General features: G+C 34.2%; 1 protein-coding gene across 1 annotated transcript in view; it reads right to left on the bottom strand.

The window, feature by feature from the left end:
- LOC118185948 (uncharacterized) overlaps positions 1 to 22,616 on the bottom strand; it is a 151,485-nt gene that overhangs the window by 125,816 nt on the left and 3,053 nt on the right. The window contains exon 2 of the mRNA XM_085813870.1: positions 5,443 to 5,545. Within this exon, the coding sequence (XP_085669996.1) occupies positions 5,443 to 5,529 (87 nt within the window). The 5' untranslated portion in view covers positions 5,530 to 5,545. The remainder of the gene's footprint in view (positions 1 to 5,442; positions 5,546 to 22,616) is intronic.

Below are 22,616 nucleotides of genomic sequence, written 5' to 3'. Positions count from 1 at the left end.
TAATAGTCTATATTTTTCTTGTAATTATTAGTTCCATTAGCTATAAATCTAAATTTTAATGGTGTTTTATGGAATTTGGGAATCGCATAAAGATTAGTAAATCTGTTGTAATTTGCATTGAAAGTAATATTGAGTTTCTTATGAAAAGTTTTAATCCTGTTTATTATAGATGTTTCTGTAAGGTTGGCTAATTGATATGTAGTTGCGTTGAGAAGTTCTTTATGAATAATCTCAGTGTAGAATTGTTTTCATATAATGCTAAAGTTATTAGTTGTTTAACTATTTTTGTAATAGTAAAGAGCTGTTTTAATTTTTTAATATCTGATGTAAGTTGCGACCAATTCAGTGTACTTTTAAACTTGAGGTGACTGATTTCGGTGGATATGCGTTGAAGAATTTTGGCTTTCCATTTTTATAAGGTATCTATGGGTAAATTCAGTTGATAGCTTGCTTTAACTATAACTTTGTTGATGTTGTTTTCGAAAGTCTTGTAACAGAAATTTGTAGTCATGTTTCTGACTGGTCTAAATTTTGTACCATAACTCATTAGTGTTTTAAGTTGATGGTTCTGTATGATATTCAGGTTGCCAGTAATTATGCGCTGGTGATGAGAATCCACGTAATTGCTGTAAATTGGTGTCTTACAATGTCATTCTGCAGTTTCATCTATTTCATGGTGGTTAGTAAGCAAGTTGCTTAAGGTCCTTTGATATTTAAATGCAATCATTGGTATTGTGTCAACTGCGGGGAAGTAATCTTTACAATCTCTGATGATTCTTGAGAAATGAATATTGTCAAACTGCGGATGCAGAAAATTGACTTTAAAATAAATTTTGCGTTGAGTGAGACTATTAGAGAGTCTGAAAAGACTAAAATCAAGAATCATGTCTTTAATGATTTGTATGTCGTCGTAGCTTTCTTGAATGAATTTTTTTAGTTTGATAAGGAATTTATTAGTACAGGAGTGTAACCAGTTGAGAAGTTTCTTGGGAAAGCAGTCTGAGTCAAAAAAACATTTCAATTGTTTTTTCAATGCAAGTGTATCCAAAGCGGATAAAAATCTCGCATTACTTTTTATTTTGCTTCCTCTATTTCCTCTCTGCGTTTTGATGCTGTAGAGTTTAAATTGGCTGAAAATAGACTTCTTAGAAGTATCTCTATGACTATGTATATAAGTATTAAGTCCATATGGATAAAGTGAACGTTGTTTTAGTATATAGAGAGATTCCTGAAAAATTCGTGTTTTGTGATTGGGTATTATATCTAGTACCTGAAGTTGAATAGAGTTGAAGTCATGGTGTTTAAAGTGTTCTAATTCTGCTGTATTAAGTTGTGATGGTGTACTTATTTTAATGCTATTTTTTTGTGCGTTGAATTTTTTGATTTGAGCTCTATGGTTATTGATTCGAAAGTTAAGATTGTTTTTAGTCTGTCCTATATATTTAATATGTCAAGTACCGCATGTAATCACGTAAATACAGTTAAATGTTTTTCATAGAAATTGTTTTTGGGTTTACCTGTAGTAGGCATGGCGTTAAATTTTCAAGTTTGTGATCTAGTGGAATGACATTTAGTGATTTCAATATGAGTTAAACTAGCAAGATATAAAAGTAAGGAGGCTGCTAACCTTCAATACAGTAAAGTTTTTGTATAAGAACTTTAAAACTTAAAAAGGATGGAGATAATAAATTTAAACAAATTAAATTTTTATATATAAATTGAAACAAATGAAATTTAAATTTTAACAAACACGTATAAAAGTAAAAAGCAAATTTAAAACCCCCCAAAAAATGTGTAAACATATAAAAGATTTAATTCTCGAACTAATCTACAATATCATTTAAATTCAGAAGCATAAGCAAATCAAGTGCAAAAGCAATCCATGAAAATAAATTCACTAATTTAGCAAATTAAAATTAATCCAAACAATTTTTTTAAAAATGCATAAGTGAATGACTGTTGAGCAGGCAGGAGACAGACTTATCAAGGGGAAGTTGCCTCCAAACCTAACTCTTCAATCATTCAATTCGTGGTTCGTCATTCATGCAGGCAAGGGTAAAAGTCAAAACCAAAAGTAAAAAGTGAAGAATGTCCAAAAAGAAATATCAATAAAGTGGTACCCTTAGAAATTAGCATTTAAGAATTAAAGTTCTTAAAGGAAAATACTAATGAAGTCTTTTCAGAAACAAGCAAGTAAAGTCAAGTATTAAATTAAACTTAAAAAATAATAATAATAATATAATAAATTTTTAAAAAAACTAATTTTTTATAAAAAAAAATAATTTAGAAACTAATATATTTTAGAAACCCTTGTCTACAGAAACCTCCCCGACACGAATATGCATATCAATAAAATGAAACTAAAAAAGAATTAGACATAATCCATATAAACCAATAAGAAACAAAAAGAACTAATTCACAATTTTTAAAAAACAAATATATACTTAAAAATACAATTTCATATCATGGAGATAGAATCATAGAAAATACTTAAATACTACATAAAAAATTTTAAAAAATACTTAAAGCAAGTAAATAGTAAGTTTTAATTCTAACTTACCTACTAAATGAGCGTTGGGGTCTGCAAAAGTGTTTTAAAAGAGAACTAAGTGTGTTCTTCAAATTAATTATATAGATGGTGCTTATGTAGGTAAAGTTGAGTGCCAAGCTGCTATCTTAAAAATTTTTTGCAAACATTAATATTAAAATACAGTCAAAAGTCGTTAATTCAGACAGCCATAATCCGGACCTCAAAGCTAAAATCTTTCTGTGCATGCGCCGCGTTGACGCATGCGCATAGGCGTTTTACGCGTGCGCGCAAGACATTTACGACTGCGCATATGCGTCTGCGCAAGCGCAGAATACGTTTTCGCGTGCACGTTTAATGTATAACGGACAGTATAAGCTAAAATTATCTAATTATCTATTTCAGTTAATGTTGATGATTGCGTTGTTCCTTAATCTTCGAATTGGATCCGTCTTATTATTTTTTGCAGACTGTAAGAGCAATTTTATAAAAGTAAGCTTGAACTTTCCATTATGTCAAATAGAATTCCCGACGCTGGAGCTCCCAAAGGATCTAGAAAATGAAAGTATGTTTCGATGTCCATCAAACAAAAAACGAATTGCTACAAAAAATGGATAAAGGCATATCCTTTGTTTATCTAACCGTTCCGAAATCTGAAATCTGTTTCACGGTGCTCTGCGGGGATGGGGGGGGGGGCGTCGCGCAATGAACTTGAACTTCATCTGTCAGCACTATCGTTATCTTCAGGGCAGATGTTTTTATTTTATTTGGCTTTTAATTCCTTACTAAATGTAGTATTTAATCTCGATGTACTTCTTTGATATGATTTAAATCAAATTCCTCGTCATTATAAATATCACAAATACAAATCAAATAGTTTTCTGGTTGCAATTTTCTAATTTCGACTATGCGTACGGTATGCTTTATGCATGCGCGCGTTGAAAGAAATGTTTAATAAAGTAAACAAATAAATATTAAGCTTCTTTTTTTTTGTAAATTTTGATACCCTTTAGATCATAATTGCTCATTATTTTATAAATTACAGTTTCATATTTTTAATTTTATAATTTCTGCATGCCATCTTACCCGATTTAAACTGATGATCTATAATCCGGAAAAATCGATAATCCGGAATCGCCGAAGTCCCGATGAGTCCGGATTAAAGACTTTTGACTGTATAAATAAATCTATAAAAAACTAAAAATTAAAAATCCTAAAGGTATGTAATTCAAGGTTTAATTTTAACGATAAATTATTTAGGGAGTAAGCCAATCTAGAGAGGTAAGTTAGCTTGAAGTAAAATAGAGTTAAGTGGTATTGCGAATTAATAAATGTAAACTGTTTGTAATGTGAAATGTGTGTTCTGTTGAAAAATTATATATACACACACACATCCTCTTACGTGGCTTGGCAAGCTCTTTTTTTTATATTCTTACATATTGGTAAATTGTGCATTTTTTGCTTTATACAGTCAAAAGTCGTTAATTCGGACACCCATAATCCGGAATGATATATAATCCGGACCTCAAAGCTAAAAACCTTCTGTGCATGCGCTGCATTGACACATGCGCATAGGCGTTTACGCGTGCGCATAAGACCTTTTACGACTGCGCATATGCGTGTGTGCAAGTGCAGAATACATTTTCGTGTGCGCGTTTTATGCATAGCGGCCGGTATAAGCTAAAATTATCTAATTATCTATTTCAGTTAATGTTGATGATTGCGTTTTTCCTTAATCTTCGAATTGGATCCGGCTTATTATTTTTTGCAGACTGTAAGAGCAATACTATAAAAGTAAACTTGAACTTTCGATTATGTCAAAGAGAATTTCCGATTCTGGAGCTCCCAAAGGATCGTACAAAACGAAATGTTTCGATGTCCATCAAACAAAAAGTGGAATTGCTGCAAAAAATGGATACAGACATGAAGAATGTGACAGAGAGGTTAGTGAAAACGAAAAAATTTCGATTGACAAGTTAGTCGGTATTCTCGGCACAGCAATTAACAGGACTTGAACAGCGGAACTTTGTAACTGAACAAGAAATTATGTCTGTTTATAGAATTAAAGATACAGTATTATCACATAAAACGAAGCAACTTAAACAACTTACATTGAAAGAAATGTTTAATAAAGTAAACAAATAAATATTAAGTTTTTTTTTTTTTGTAAATTATAGCAGACCTATATACAAAATTTCAACATTCTATGACAAACTGTTTTTCAGTTATGTCAGATACACACATATATACACACAGATGTCAAGAAAAAATCCCTTCTGAATCCATTTTGAATACAATGCAATCCATTTGGGAAAGAACAGTTCTTAATTCAATCCACAAGTACAGATGCTATGCAAAAAAAAAAGGGGGGAGTCCAAATATGTTCAAGAGCGGTCAAAATGGATATTTTGATTGAAATATGATGCCCAAAATTTTCCCGATTACAATACTTCCTCTACTTCGCACAAGGAAGTAAAAAATTAACAGCTTTATTATGGATGTTTCTTGATTACAATTGTTTGTTGTTTTATATTATTCTTAGTGTGCCACTATTTTGGAAAAACCTTCCCATCTTTGACACTTTGACATTTTAGTTCCCATCTTTGACATTTTGGTCCTTCCCATCTTTTGACACTTTTGGGGAAGAGCATGCAGATAATCGGAGAGTATCCTCTCTTTTAATGATAAAATAACAAACAACTAAATATAAGCAAAATAATCATCTTTTTCAATGATAAAATAACATACAAATAAATATAAGCAAAATAACAATAAATATTAGAATAATAAGTAAAATGAAAAATTTATTAATATTATAAAGTTAAATGTATTAAAACATTTGTGAAACAAGAATGAAAACAAAGAAAAATTGTTTATCTGTTTTCATATATCCTATTTAAAAAAAAAATACTTACTCTGTCAACAGTATCTCCATCATCAAGCAAACAGAATTTTAGACCTTTAAAAAGATCAGGTGCTACCGAGTTTTCACTCTCAGCCATAACTTAAAATCAAATTCTGCAAAGAAATATTAAACATTATTACCTTCATATTTTTAAAAATCTTACGATTAAAGCATATCATACTTTAATATTTGTATTCATATTATATTCATTATTTGTATTACCGTATTTATGCGAATCTAATGCGCATCCCCATTTTAAAACTTTAAATAATAAAAAAATTGGTTGTCGGCGAATGTAATGCGCATCAATGGTATGAGGAATTTATTGAATCTTATTTTATACAACAATGGATTTGTATATAAACTATCAATCAATGGTATGATAATTTTATTTAAATTTAGATACAGTCAAAAGTCGTTAATTCGGACACCCATAATCCGGAATGATCTATAATCCGGACCTCAAAGCTAAAAACTTTCTGCGCATGTGCCGCGTTGACACATGCGCACAGGCGTTTACGCATGCGCGCAAGACCTCTTACGACTGCGCATTTGCATGTGCGCAAGCGCAGAATACGTTTTCGTGTGCGCGTTTTATGTATAGCGAACGGTATAAGCTAAAATTATCTAATTATCTATTTCAGTTAATGTTGATGATTGCGTTGTTCCTTAATTTTCGAATTGGATCCGGCTTATTATTTTTTGCAGACTGTAAGAGCAATACTATAAAAGTACACTTGAACTTTCGATTATGTCAAATAGAATTTCCGAATCTGGAGCTCCCAAAGGATCGTACAAAACGAAAGTATGTTTCGATGTCCATCAAACAAAAAGTGGAGTTGCTGCAAAAAATGGATAAAGACATGAAGAATGTGACAGAGAGGTTAGTGAAAACGAAAAAATTTCAATTGACAAGTTAGTCGGTATCCTCGGCACAGCAGTTAACGGGACTTGAATAGCGGAACTTTGTAACTGAACAAAAAATTATGTCTGTTTATAGATTTAAAGAGAAAGTATTATCACATAAAAAGAAGCAATTTAAACAACTTACATTGAAAGAAATGTTTAATAAAGTAAACAAATAAATATTAAGCTTTTTTTTTTTTTTTGTTTGTAAATTTTGATACCCTTTAGATCATAATTGTTCTTTATTTCATAAATTACGGTTTCATATTTTTAATTTTAGAATTTCTGCATGCCATCTTACGCGATTTAAACTGATGATCTATAATCCGGAAAAATCGATAATCCGGAATCGCCGAAGTCCCGACGAGTCCGGATTAACGACTTTTGACTGTACCATATTTTATACAACAATGGATTTATACATAAAGTAGCAGAACATAGAATTAACCTATTAGTGGGCTATTGTTATGTGAAACAATCATTGTTAATTAGCACTACCATATATACGGTACCTATCGTAAAATATGAACATGAAATAAATCGTAACATTTCTATCTAGCTACATTCTATCGTAACATTTCTATCTAGTTTCTACAATCAGTGATTAATAGTAAACGTCTTTATTCACTAATGTTTTCATCACTGGAATCCTCACAACTCTCTTCATCAGAAGCAGATTCATTTCTTCTTTCCCAATCATCATCATCCTCATCCTCGGCATTCTAGAGCACGTCATCTTCACTGCCATTCAATGAATTTGAAATGCAGCATTTCTTCAAAGATTTCACAATGATTGGTGCTTTGATGCTTTTCCAGTCAGCAGAAACCCAGTGTGCAACAATGTGCAGTGCAGCAAGCTTAGTTTTTCCTGTCAGGGTCAATTCACGGTTTGGCTCACAAAACCATTTTTCATACTCCGCCTGAACGTATCCCTTAAAATGTTTATTTATACTAACGTCTAGGGCTTGTAACACAGACATCATCCCTCCAGGAATGATAAGATCACTGCCTAGGCTGTGCAATTTTAGGGTGTCTTCCTTTGTGAGGGCCAGTGAATTTCTTTCTACTAGCTTTAGTTGCAAACAGTGCCAATTTCTGTTGCCGCCACAAGCGAACATTGCTCGCAGCTACGTTGAACTCTCTCCCTGCTTTTCTATTGAAATTTTTTTCAGCATAAAGAATTACTTTATGTTTGAAAGTAGCTTCATATGACATTCTTCTCTGTTTGCCATCCATTTCGTGACTATGTACTCTGCAGTTTGTATATTCTATGCAATGATGTGTCAACGATAAATGTAACGGTAAATGTAGTCGAGAAATACTGTAATCCATCGTTACGATTTAAATTTGGTTAACGTCATCAGCGACACTCGAATCTAATGCGCATCCCAATTTTGAATACTACATTTGGCCAAAAACGATGCGCATTAGATTCACATAAATACGGTATTATTTGTAGTGAGATGTAATACACACAGTATTTGAATCAGCAGTTAGTTCTGTTTAAAGGAACAACACAGATTATTAAAAACATTTAAGACGAATAGGAAACTGATAGCACTATTAAAAATTTTATGGAATCAACTTCAATACTTACTGCACTCAACTCTCAGTTTGCCAGAGTTGATTGATTACTAATAAATCTGCATATACAGTTTTTCTTTCACTGCACTCAACTCTCAGTTTGCCAGAGTTGATTACTAATAAATCTGCATATACAGTTTTGTTTCACTTTATAACATGTTAAGAATATAAGTAATTAAACTGACATTACCATAAAAAATTAAATATTTGAATTCTAGTTATGTGAACATACCAGTTTCAAGGTCAAACTATAAATCAGTAATGAATGAGAAAGAATGAATTTAGGAAATTAGATGGAGTGTTATCAGTTCTAACTAATGCATCTGCACATCTACTTGCAGATTTTGTTCTATGGAAAAATGAAAGTTTTAAGGTCTTATCGATGCCAGCTAATATATATCCAGAGTCTAGGGTCAAAACATGACTTAAACTTTCAGATAGTTTTGTAGCAGGAACATTTTTAAGTATATTTAGAAGAGGAATAAGGAGGAATAAAATGAATTAATGATTAAAATTTCATGGAAACTATTCAGGATTTCAAACTCTAAATGATAATGAGATCATTATCATCTCATCAAGATGGACAAGAAACTGAGAAAAATGACAACAGTTGTCACAGTAATAAACAAAGGTAATATAACATTAAAGCCTTTAAATATTTAGAAAGTGCTAAGAAGTGATTGTGGCAGAAGCTTGCTAGCGAATACGGACCAGATTAATTTTAAGAAATCTCATTTTTTGAAGAAGCGAATAGAATTCTTGGGTCGTGTTAATGAAGAAGGTGGACTTTTTACATCCACTTTAAAAACGAAAGCGGTCCTTAATTTTCCAGAGCCGACTAATTTGAAACCAATTCATAGTTTTTTTGGACTCGCCGGATATTTCAGGAAATTTATTCCAAAATATTCCATTATTGCTAAGCCTTTGAGCCATTATTGCCTCTTGAAAAAAGATCGTAAATTTTAATTTGACGAGGAGGAAAGAAATTCTTTCAATCGGTCATTATTAACTGAAAAGCCTGTCTTAGAAATCTATAACCCCAGTTACAAGACTGAATTGCATACTGCTTAGAGGGATATGGAGCATTTTTAATCCACAGGTCTCCAAACGTAGACTAATATGACTACCTAAACTATTATCCTACCTAATATGATAATAGTTTCCACTCTAGCTATTTCATGAGTAAAAAGACCTTAGACGCGGAAAAGAAATACTCTAGTTACGAACTTGAAGCTCTAGCAATCATAGAAGCATTAAAGAAATTCTGTGTATACTTATTGGGAATTCATTTTAAAATTGTTACTGACTGTTCTGCATTTGAAAAGACTATGTCGAAATGTGACTTATCAACTCGTATTGCTTGTTGGGCTTTATTACTACAAGAATTTAATTATGTGATTGAGCATCGCTCTGGTGCTAGGATGGCTCATGTCGATGCCCTAAGTAGATCCCTCATTAATATTCTTTGTGTTTCAGTAGATAACATCTTACCAAAGTTAAAATCAGCCCAGGATAAGGATAACGAAATAAAAGCGATTAAAGAAATTAAATACTTGAAATTTCTAGTTATGAAGATTACTGCGACAGAAATGGAATTTTATTTAAATTTGTTGATGGTAAAGAATTAGTGGTTGTGCCTGAAAGTATGCAAATAGAAATAATAAGAAATGCTCATGAAAAAGCACATTTAGGAGTCAAATATACTGAGAAAAACATCGAGCAGTATTATTTTATCCCTAAACTAAGACAGAAAGTAGAAACTATCATATCAAATTGTGTTCATTGTATTCTTGTGAATTATAAGAGAGGAAAGAAAGAAGGTCTCCTACATTCATTACAGAAAGAAGATGTGCTATTAAAAACGCATCATTTAGATCACCTCAGACCTTTGAAGAGCACACTTTAAAACTATAAGTACATTTTAGTGTTTATTGATGCATTTACTAAATTTGTATGGATTTATCTGATAAAGTTCACAACATCTGCAGACACCATAGCAAAATTGGAGATACAAAAGGCTGTATTTGGCAGTCCTTCCCAAATAATTTCGGACAGAGGTACGGCATTCACCTCCAGTGAATTTGCCGATTACTGTTCTAAAGAAAACATTAAGCAGCATCTGATTACTACCGGCTTGCCTAGAGCCAATGGTCAAGTCAAAGTTATCAATCAGACTATCATATCAGTCCTTTCAAAGTTATCTTTAGAAAATCCGGCTCAGTGGTACAAATACACAAATGAACTGCAGCAGGATATTAACTCGGCGTACCAGCAAAGTATAGCTACCACACCCTTTGAATTGCTCTTTGGGACAAAAATGAATGCTAAAGGTATTGATCAGATTGAAATGATCGAAGCTGAATTTTAAGCGAATTTTGAAGCTAAAAGAGAAGAACTTACAAAGCAACAGCTATTTAAAATTCAGGAAGAAAATAAGAAGACATACAATGTAAGGAGAAGAGAACCAAGACATTACAAAGTCGAAGATTTGGTAGCTATGAAAAGAACACAGTTTGGTCCACATTTCAAATTAAAACCAAAATATCTTGAACCGTACAGAATAACAAAAGTTAAAGAGGGAATACTTACGACGTAGTAAAAGAAGGAAGTCATGAAGGTCCCAACTGTGCGACGACATGTGCTGAATTTCTAAAATTGTGGAACAATTAACTGCTAGGACTAATACAGAGAGAAGAAAATTGAAGAAAAAGAAGTAAATTATATATTTTTGTATGAAGGTGAAAACTTTATATAAAAAAAAAAGGATGATGCTCTTAAGACGAAAGGATGCCTAAAGACGAAGAAACTGTGGTTAAAGACGTTACTACTGTTTCTATGGCAGATGAAGCTTGAAGACAATGTTTGCTCATTTTCTCATTCTCGAAACTGAAAGACGATCAGGACTCTAAAAACATTTAACTTTTATTTTTATTATCTTTCTTGTTTTGCTTTTGTCTTTTCTTAGTATTTGCAATATCGCCTGGAGGACCACACAAGTGCAGGATGGCCGAATGATGTAGTGCCAATGTTGAATATCAGATGGCATACAGATTGCTCATCGTATAATTCTTTTAATGTTTTATTTTTCGTTTTGTGAGTTGGCAATTAGATTAGTTGGACTAATCTAAGATGATGTCGATAAAGACGTAAATAAAAATTTATTGAAGAAGTTAATTCAGTTTATAACTAACCTATTTGTTAGTCCTTTTAAGTAGTTTCTTAGATGTCTTTTTCAAGAAGGTATTACCACACCCACATATATATTGCCATTTGCACAACCTATTAGCTACATTAAATGTGCACGCATAAAAAATATTAAATGAAAAATTGCTTACTACTTTAATTATAAAAATTCTAAAATTTAGTGTGAATTTTGGGCTTGTTTAAGAGAGATCAATTTCTTTAGTCTTATTTCACTTAACTTTGACCATAAATTAGGATCCCCTTTTAATTTTGTTTTGTATTTCTTTTAAAAATAAAACGTGGGAAAAAATGCTTGTTCACACAAATAGGTTCTGCAAAGAGACTATAAAAATTTAATAGCTTTATTTGAAATGCTTTTAAATTCTTTTTTTGGGTTCAGCCAAACGTGTTATTTTTAAAATTTTCACTTGGAAATTGATAACATGAAACTTCTATCAGTTTTTCCTTTTCTTTATGAGATTTTTGAGTTTTATAGTTAAAAATACCTTGTTTCTGTGCATACCACCTATTTTTCTTTTGCATACCACCAGTTTGGTACGCATACCACCTGTTGAGAATCGCTGATCTAGACAAAAACCAAGCACTTTCAGACATAAAAAAGCACTTTTTTAAAATCAAATAATGAAGAATTAAGCCAAGACACATAAAAATTGTGAGAAACCTTAAGAATATGAGAAAGTTCGACGAACTATGTTGTAAATTGAGCTGGCCAGAGTAGGGTCAAAAATCCCACCTAAATCAGGAGAGTTGGCAACACTGATTATTGCTTTTTTTTCATCTACATTTCTTTTTAAGGCTGGTTCTTCAAATTTAGAAAATTAATTTCTTCACTGTGAATCGCGTCTTCGGCATCAGGGTTAGCATGACTCTTCACTTAACTACCCCTTCTAAGTACTATATGCCTGGACTCCCTCTATTGGCCTCTCTCTGGATGGGGGAAATTCAAATAAGAAATAAAACAGAGCTTTAACCTTAACGGCCAGCGCCGGGAGAACGAAGCGTAGTCACAGGACCGGTCCCATTAAAATGGATTTTAGCCACTGGCCAGCGCATTTTCAGCCGTTAAGCCTAATTTTACGAAAAAAAATTGTATAAAATCAGCATTTTGATATTATGAATTCAATTTTTGAGATTGTGTGTTTAAAGTACTTGTTTTTAATGTGTATTAATGCAAAGAATATCACATTAATAGAAATAAATTTATAAGGTATTTCTCCCACTTCCCTGGCGTCCTTCGGGTGTAGTGGTTCTGCACGTTGGGCCGGTATTCCAAAGGACCATGGTTCAATTCCCGGCGAAGGCATTGTTAATTTGTCATCTTTCCGGCTTTCGAAAAAGTCCTAATGACTCTACAGTGGCGCCCGAACTAAAAGGGTTGTGGATGATGATTCTCCACACCCAGGATTTGGCGACTAGGTCCCCTAAAACCCTAGTCGCCCTTTAAAAAGGGCAGTATATACGGTATTTCTCCCACTTCCCTGGCGTCCTTCGTGGTGTAGTGGTTCTGCATGTTGGGCCAGTATTCCAGAGGTCCACGGTTCGATTCCCGGCGAAGGCGTTGTTAATTTTTCATCTTTCCGGCTTTCGAAAAAGTCCTAATGACTCTACAAATTAAACAGGCAAAATACTAAAATCATAACTATACATGCAGAAATAAATATTATAAACATGAAAAAACATTACAAATACAAAATTTAAAAAAAAAAAAAAACTAAACAAGAATTACCTTTAGGTAATTTAATTCCAATTTAAAAATTCTACTGTGTGTGAAATAACTCAAAACAAGGATTGACACACAGTCCTACATTGCATATTTCGCATTCAAAATATGTTGTTTGCTTTCGCTTTTTCTTGGTTTTAATGCATCTTCTATTACCTTTATTACTTTTCTGTCAACATAAATTTTTGGAAACCGTCTTCCAGCTAGATGGAAAGGTGGAGTGTGCTGTGATTTTGGACAAATTTTTAAGTTTTTTAGTAAGGTCTCTTAGCATGGCTAATGGAATGAAACTGAATATAACCCCAACACAAGTCCCAAAACTTCTTCAAAAGACACTCAGAAATATTTCATCCTCAAACACTGTGTGACATCAGGTTTATATTAGAAAACTTCCTGTTTTTCTAAATTGAAAACAGCATGTACGATGACCGAAAAGTGGTCAAGGAAAGACCTCCTCTGGCGGGATATCTGTTACTGATCATGTCAATATATAAGTTACAATGAAACACCGAAATCTAGAGAATGTCGACTTTCACCGGTGAATGTCCACATTCACATAGTCGCTTGGTGTATGTCCGAAATATTTTCCAAATACTCTGTAGGGTTTATATTTATTTTAACTAACATTTATTTTAAGTTTAATCTATCTTTCCTGTCAAGCCTTACTTTCCCCTGGAACTGCCAATGCCAGAGTATGTAAATTTTAGTAGAACGCGCAAGGATTCAAATTATCAGCGGAAGTATTCTGAGTTAAATAGAAAGGAAACGAGTTCGAGGTGTGCTGTTTTTACTTCACGAGAGCGGAGGTAGTTAGCCAGAAATTGAAGAACCCCGCGTTTCGGCCTGTGTGCTTGCCTGGAAGAATTGTTAATCGTTCAAGTGATCTTTAAGTTTGCTGAATTAGCAGCGGTATTGTAAAACGCGGTGAGGTTAGTTACTTTTAGAGAGCCTCGTAGTTAGAGTCTTGTCATTAGTTTCTTTTCAGGTTATTATTTTTATTTTACCGCCGAGTTGGCATAGTTTGTGAGCGTCAAGAGCACGCACTTGTAATTTATTATGTTGAATAAAAAGGGACTTAAACCCTTAACAAGACTGTCATTTATCCAGTTTCAACAGTCACCTCTTGGTTGCGTGCAAGTTGGAGGCGCGCAACGGTACATTGGCGCCCGAGCACTTATCGAACTGAAATGGCCGAAAATCGGATGGAAACCGCTGGACAACACCAAGAAATGACAAGCCAATTGGAAGGATTTGGATACCTGGTCCAGACTTTGAGAGCGTCAATCAAGCCAAACGTCAATTTCGACGGAAAAAATTCGGTGGCGATATTTCCAGAAGGCCTAGAAAATCACTTTCAGCTCTACCCTGTGCCTGAAAGACAAAAAGTTGCCATTGCCACATCCGCACTAAGAGGACAGGCCGCGCTATGGTGGAAAAATATAGGCAAATTTTTATTAGGGGAATTTGGAAGCCAGACATATACATTTGAAAATTTCAAAAATCGTTAGTAAAGGCCTTCCCCACAGTGAAAGATCGAGCAAGGCTGGAAGCTGAACTATATAGTTTCTATCAACGGGATATAGAAGAATTGACGGACTTTATTCTACGAAAAATTAAGCTGACGGATATGCTGTATGGGAAGAAACCCGATGCGGAGATTATTGAAATAATCTTACCAAGATTGATACCCGCTGTTCAAGACTACTTCGAAATTAGAAACCCAAGCACATTGCAGGAGCTCTTCGAATTGGCGGTAAAGTTTCAAAATCGCAGAATAGCAGAAAAAGCTAGAGGGGCAACGTATTCTCAAAGTACCCGAAGGAAATCTTCAAATGAGGAAACCAGAAATGGAAATCGCTCTTATGGGGAAAAGAGCTATCAAGCTAACTCATCGAAACTCGAAGGTCAAGGCCCAAAAAGAAAATTCGAAAATAAACATCCGCGTACCCAGAAGGCACAAATTGAAAGGAAAGCTTTAAACGAGTAGAGGGGCCTGTGAAAGGGAGGGTCCAGATCCCAGAAGTTTTAAAAAAACCCTCAAAAAGACATTTAAATACGGTCATCGTAAAAAACTCACATCTACCAATTATACAAGTCCTGGTTGGCGATGTACCAGTAGAAGCCCTCATCGATACAGGAGCAGAAGGAAATTTTATGAGCGAAAATTTCTTCAAAAAGAATTTTTATAGGGTACGATTATTTAAAACCAAAAATACGGAAATTATAGCGGCGCAAGGAAAAACATGTCACTGCATCGGGAAATTATCATTAAACATACAGGTAAAAGAGGAAAGCCTCAAAGTATTAATTTTTGTAGTGAAGAATCTGCAAAATCCTCTTATTTTAGGTATGGACTTTTTAAGGGCCGCGAGGGCCATGCTGAATTTTCAAGACAGTTCCGTAGTGCTGGAGATGGACCAGAGGGTGGTGGAACCTGTGGAGAAACCGCAAGTGGACCTTAGCCATCTGAATGACCATGAAAGGCAAGCCATCCAGCAAGTGGTGAGTAATTTTTCTAACTTGTTTTCAGAAAAGCCGGGAAATTGTCAAATAGTTACCCGAAGACATACATAAAACCGCGTTTATAACAAAATCGGGCACTTATGCATTTTACGCATGCCCTTTGGGTTGTGTGGGGCCCCATCAACATTTCAGAGAGCTATGGACATTGTTCTAAAGCCTGTCCTAGGAAAATCAACTTTAATTTATCTAGATGATATAATTATAACGAGTAGTACGTTGGAACAACACATTAATGATCTAGAACAAGTTTTTAAATTATTAAAAGAGGCCGGTCTTACAATTAACGCCTCAAAATGCAAGTTCGCAACTAAAGAACTTAAATATCTCAGTTATAAAATTTCGCAAAAGGGTATAGAAACGCAAGATTCAAAAATAAAAGCTATCAAGAATTTCCCACCGCCCAACACCGCCAAGAAACTTTCTTCTTTCCTTGGGTTATGTTCTTACTATCGGTCTTTCATAAAAGATTTCGCTAATATTGTTGAACCACTCTTAGTAATCAAAAGAAAGAGAGGTAAATTTACGTGGACAGCGGAAGCAAACATAGCATTTGAAAGATTAAAAGAAGCGCTCATTAATGCCCCTGTTTTAAAATTCCCGGAGGGGGACGAAAACCTGGAAATTGCTGCAGATGCGTCAGACTATGCGGTGGGTGCGGTTCTTATGCAAAATAGCCATCCTCTGGCATTTTTTAGTAAAACATTGAATCAGACACAAAGGAATTATACAGTTACAGAAAAAGAAACATTAGCCGTATTAATGGCTGTACACAAATTTCGAGTTTATTTCGGCAAAGCGCCAGTAACAGTCTTTTCGGATCATGCGGCTGTTGGTAGACTTTACTCGGGGAAAAACCTAACACCCAGGTTAATAAGATGGGCTTTAAAACTCCAAGAATATAATATCAGAATAAAATATAAACCGGGTAAGGAAAACAATGTAGCTGACGCACTTTCTCGTATAAAACTGGACGATGAAGGAAATGAACTTAAATGCGCTGTGTTGACTTCAAAAATTTTAGATTCTAGAGATAAGATTATCACTGAACTGAAAGCTGATCCTGAATTTGGAAATATCTATGCATATTTGAAAGACCCCGAAAGCTTTGAGCACACAGATATCGATGCGATAAGAAATAGAGCAGAAAACTATGAAATAATAGATAATTTATTATTTTATACGAAAACAACAAACGAAAATCTCGAGTACAAACCAGTCATCCCAACATCGCTTCGATTAAGCATTTTGAAGGAGCTACACGACGCGAAAACAGCGGGTCATTTAGGGGTCAGAAAGACTTTAAAAAGGGTACGCGAGGCGGTATATTTCCTGCAATTATACAAAATAGTAACGGCGTATGTCAGGTCCTGCAATCAATGTCAGTTAATAAATGATATTAATTACAGCCCGGCCGGGTACTTAAATAGCATTCGCGTTACATTTCCAAATGAAATTTTAGGCATAGATCTTCTTGGTCCCTTCCCCCAGAGCGAGTTAAATAAAAATCGTTTTCTTTTAGTAATAGTAGATCATTTTTCAAAATGGACAGAAATTGTTCCACTTAAACGCGCGTCAGCCAAAACAGTTGCAGATGCATTCTTACACAGATACATTTTAAAATACAGTGCACCGATAAAAGTCATTAGCGATAACGGAAAACAATTCATTAGTCAAATATTTGAAAATATATGCAATGGACTTGGCATACGCCATATCAAAATGGTTCCGTATAGACCACAGGCAAACATAGCAAAGAGTGAATAAAAACATAGTACAAATAATTTGCAGTTACGTGAGCACACATCACAAGCGCTGGGATGGCTACATAAATGAATTAGCTTATGCTTTAAGAACGGCAAATCACGATACTACGGGAAAAACCCCAGCAGAATTATTTTTAGGCCGAAAGTTAATTACGCCTTTAGATAAATTATTCTTTGTGCAACAAAGAGAGCAAGAGTTTAAACACAAAGATGTGCAAAAACTTATTGATCAGGCGCTTAAAAGCTCGGATACGGCAAGAAATAAGCAAAAAGCATATTATGATAGAAAACGCCGTGAAACAGATTTTAAAGTTGGGGATAAAGTATTGAAGCAGAAATTTTCTTTATCAAGTGCCCCAGACAATTTTAGGCAAAGCTAGCTCCAAAATTTGAAGGCCCCTATGTAATTCAGGAAATCAAAGGAGTCGTATTATACCTTAAAAACGAGAGAGGGGAGATCTGTAAAGCAAGTCCCGACCAGGTGAAAAAATACTATAATCCAAATGATTTTGAAATCCTTAAAAGTTTCTTGCAGGACTCAAGTCTAAACGAAGTAGAAGGTCCAGAAATAACAACAACTGTTCCACCACCCAAGAAGCAGAGAACTGAAGAGAGACCTAGCCCTTCTACAACCCAGACGACAGTACCAAAAAGAAAAAATAAAAATTTCAAACTCCAGCATTTAAGAAAAACAAGAAGGCAGATGCACTGCGTAAAGAAACCGTGGTAAAGAGCAAAACACCACATACAACGTATCGCAGGAGAAATTATACATCAAGGAGAACGCTCCCAGGGCCAGAGAGTCAGGTGCCAGCAAGGCCACCGTTCCGGAAACTGAAACGGCAGCAGGACGAACAAAAATACCAGGAACAACAGAAGAAATTCAAGAAAGACTCCAGACCAGAGGACGTCAAGACCAGTCGTCCCATGGAAAAACGGAAACGACAACAACCCGACGATTACTCCGCCAAGAGGCCAGCATGCAGAGGACGCAAAGCAAAAACTAATGTGGACGACACTTGGAGGTCAGTATGACGTCCATGAAACCTATAACTTGGGAACAATATTGCCAGAAAAGAATGACGGAGTTTCAATCATCGAAAACTCAAAGATAAGTTAAAATCTTCTATAAAAGTTTTTTTCTTTTCTGTTCCGAAATGTTATGCATAAGTACGAAGTTCTATGTTTTGACGAAAGTCAATATGTCTCGGTTGAGACTTAGTTTTGTTTTACTTTATTTAGCTAAGGCAAAAGTATTATATTCGTTAAGTATAAAAGCTAAGAACAAGCATTTTCTGTTGGTCGAAAGACTAATTCTGTTATGTTAAAGCCAAAATTTGGCCGAAGATAAAAATAACTTTGTATTCTTGTATTAATAAGAATTTTAGTTTCAGTGCCGCCAGCTTGGCGAAGAATGAGTAACTGTAGATAAAGTCATGCTTTGGAGCGAAAGCCTGCATGTTTAAAATGAATGAGGGGGAAGTTAGAATGAATGTGTTTTGTAGAGTTCTCCACCTACACTTGAATTTCTAAGAATGTTAAAGTAGCTCATCGAGTTGTAGAATGTCGAGTAAGGTGTGTCTATTTGGTCGTTGAATTCTAACAAATCATGGTGGTTAGGGAAAGTATTGTAAGACTAAAACACGAATATTCCCGTTTGACACCACACATGGTGGAGAGCCAGGGTAAAGTTAAATTAATGCTTGAAAAATTGAATGAATGTGAATTAAGCAATAACTAAGGAAAACGAATCGTTTAAAAACAAAAATTTATTGTGTCAAGAAAGTGTAAATTATAATGTGTTTAGAAAGATACTGATACTTATTCCTTCCAGATGCTGGAAGGAAAAGACCAAGATTGATTGATGAAGTCCAGGAAAAGTTGCTGTAAGAAGAGAGAGTTATAAGTATCCACAGAAATTTAGTATACAATTTGTTACATAAGATTTTTTTTTGTGTAAACGAGGTTCTCGAGAGTTAGTTCAGAATTATAGAAACTTACAACAGGTCGTTTGTAGGACCTGCTTCCAAGTTTTCCAAATTCTGGCAGCAGCAAATGTAGGGTTTATATTTATTTTAAGTTTAAACTATCTTTCCTGTCAAGCCTTACTTTCCCCTGGAACTGCCAATGCCAGAGTATGTAAATTTAGTAGAACGCGCAAGGATTCAAATTATCAGCGGAAGTATTCTGAGTTAAATAGAAAGGAAACGAGTTCGAGGTGTGCTGTTCTTACTTCACGAGCGCAGAGGTAGTTAGCCAGAAATTGAAGAACCCCGCGTTTCGGCCTGTGTGCTTGCCTGGAAGAATTGTTAATCGTTCAAGTGATCTTTAAGTTTGCTGAATTAGCAGCGGTATTGTAAAACGCGGTGAGGTTAGTTACTTTTAGAGAGCCTCGTAGTTAAGAGTCTTGTCATTAGTTTCTTTTCAGGTTATTATTTTTATTTTACCGCCGAGTTGGCATAGTTTGTGAGCGTCAAGAGCACGCACTTGTAATTTATTATGTTGAATAAAAAGGGACTTAAACCCTTAACAAGACTCTGTCATTTATCCAGTTTCAACAGTCACCTCTTGGTTGCGTGCAAGTTGGAGGCGCGCAACGCTACAACTCTTATTTCTGACTTACAACAGTAAATGTCGACATTCACCATGTGCTAATGGTGAATGTTGAACATATAAGAATATTATATTTTCTTCTCCGTAACTCAGTCGCAAAAAAACGCACTTGAGACTTAAATATAAGAAAATAAGAACTTAAGAACATAAGAACTTAAAACACACATTCAAAATGAGAAAGGAAAATAACAGAAGTTAAAATCTTAAGAAATTATGTGATTCAAATCTTATTTATTGTTAACAACTTAAACTATTCTGACACTTTGAATTGCACAAGAGGCCCTTGCTTTTACAACTGCATTTATTTGTGGAACATTTCCTTTTGCAATGTCAGCGTGTACATATACTCCTCTCTTTCAACCTACCCCAGAGCATATCTGTGATTGTCGACATGCACCGGTGAGGGTCTGAAAGTACAAGAATGTAACGCAATATTCGATCTTTCGATCTTTCACCGACGTATTTGGTGAATGTTGACATTTTCCCGTGAAAGTCGACATTCTCCAATTTCGGTCTTTCACGGTTACATATACATTATATATAATTACATTATATGTAAAGTAAATACATTACATACCAAAATATAACGCCTGTGTCATTATACATAATGACCATTCAAAGCATTATATATAATGACCTATTAAATCGAGTAAGAAAAACAAAAGCGCCGGCTCTTTCATGAGAAATGCAAGCAAGACGCATTACACGTGGAGAAAGCTGATAGTATTTCCCCTTCTGTAATAATGTTACTCTTTAATTAACCAAGAAAGTTTATGTTAAGTTTCAAAATTAAAAAAAAAAAAAAGAAAAAGAAAAAGAGAGAAAGAAAGAAAATCCTAACAAAATAAATTAAAATTCCTGTGTCCCTTTAATTCACAGGTGCACTTATAAAGAGCCTTGATTTCCAGTTTGTTTATTTCAATAAATATCTCAAAACCAGAAGCACAAAACAGAAACTAATGCCAGTACATGAAGGTCAAATGCCGTATGAATCAACCCATGTGAAAACAATTACTACTTAGCTCCATTTACTGGCTTTTAAAAATTCAAATAAATCGTTCAGTTTTAAAGTTACATATACGAGACGCCAGCTCGTAGGAGCAGAATCGTTACATCGCGTATACGGGATGCTGGGCTGGTAGGATGGAATCGAAGATTATTACTTTTTGTTATGCTTACGTTAAGCAAAATTATCCTATTTTATTAAAGAATAGTTAATTTTTTGACTTATGATTCTTTAATGAAAACTGCGCCTGAGGAAACTTACTCATGCACAAACCAACACAAAAGTTATAAATTAAGTCTATTGGGAATTTTAACACATCGATCAGCTCTAGTGACAAAATGTGGGACTTTGGGTGATGAATCATTAACTGCAGGGTGTAGAGGCATCTTTACAGAGGCACTTTCATCCCTTAGAACATCTTGAGCAACGAATGGTAACTTTTCCGAACCGTTGATTTCTAAAGAATAAAGTATCTGGAATGGTCTCTTTCTCTCCATCAGCTGTTTTCACACTGGCAACTCTTAATTGCCCATCTGCTCCAGAAAAGATTTCAAAAATGATACCTAAAGGCCAGCTGATACGCTTGCCATCAGTTTCTAAGAGAACGACCTCCACAAATCTTAAAGATTCTTCCCGGCTCTTACCTTTATGAATCAACATTGCTAAATACTCATTCCAAAATCTCATTCTTATATCTAGCCTTAATTTTTGTACTAAACACATTCTTATATTCAGCTTTTACTGTCGATTTCGTCTAAATAAGTTGTTTCACTGCTAGGAATACTTTGTAAGAAACAAGCGAGAGTCAATGGCTTCTGACCTTCTGAATTGTCTTTAATACGTGTAAGTGGCCTAGAGTTGTAGCTTCTAATGATTTTCTAATGAATAGATTTTCTAATGAATCTGGCAACCAGAACTAAATTAAACCATATATTTAGTATACTTTGAAAACATTAAAAGGCACACAATTTCTTCATTTTCAACTATATATATATATTTGCCTTTTCCACTTAGCATGGTTTATTTTTAAGATTTGTAGATAAAATGCTTATCAGTTTTTTATTGATCCAAATACTGCATAATAAAATGAATTGCTTTTCACATTGACTTATCATGCTCGAACACTTACTTTCCAAAAATAAATAAGTTTGCACATGGATGTGTGCTTCTAAATTGTGGAGTGTAATTCTAAATTAAATATAGGGGTATTTAAATTACTCTGACAACCAGAAAATGTAAGTTTTTAAATACAAATGTGAAAGAAAAAGAAGAGATCAACAGAGGTCTTCCCAGGTACAGAACCTGAAATAAAATAAATGTGCCAAAATAAGTTTTTCTAAAAAGACATGCGAGTACTTTTCCGTTTCGCCGGCGCAAATCTTGCCAAGCAAACTTTATTAGTGACAACATACAGTATACACATAAAAAATTTTAACAAATATTAATTCTAATATTTTTTTATTTTTAAGGCATAAACATTTTAATATCATTTACAATTTTGTAAAAGACCAATAAATAAAGACAATAAATTTGTAAAAAGGCATTAATTTAAGAATTTACTTTGCTTTCATGGTTCAACATCCTGATTTGCCCGTTCATGTCATGTGATCTGAAATTATCTTATCTCACCCAAATTACGCTACAAAAATCTAATTCTCTGAGTAATTATCTACATTAATTTGAAGTTAAATCTTGATTTGGAATGCAAGAATTATTTCAACTCGTGCGAAAAGCTTACTCAGAAATTATGTAAAACTGCAATGCTTTACTTCGCTAGTGCATTCTCATTAGAATTAATGCATTTAACCCTTGACTTTGCCTTTTCTATAGTTTCGCCTTCGGGTGAGTGGTGCGACTGCATCCTA

This window comes from Stegodyphus dumicola, chromosome 3 (assembly GCF_044657685.1).
Source record: "Stegodyphus dumicola isolate Sdum_Otavi_A_Nest chromosome 3, ASM4465768v1".
Classification (NCBI taxonomy): Eukaryota; Metazoa; Arthropoda; class Arachnida; order Araneae; family Eresidae; genus Stegodyphus; species Stegodyphus dumicola.
The sequence above is the reverse complement of the archived record's forward strand: the minus strand, read 5'-3'. Positions and strand labels throughout refer to the sequence as shown.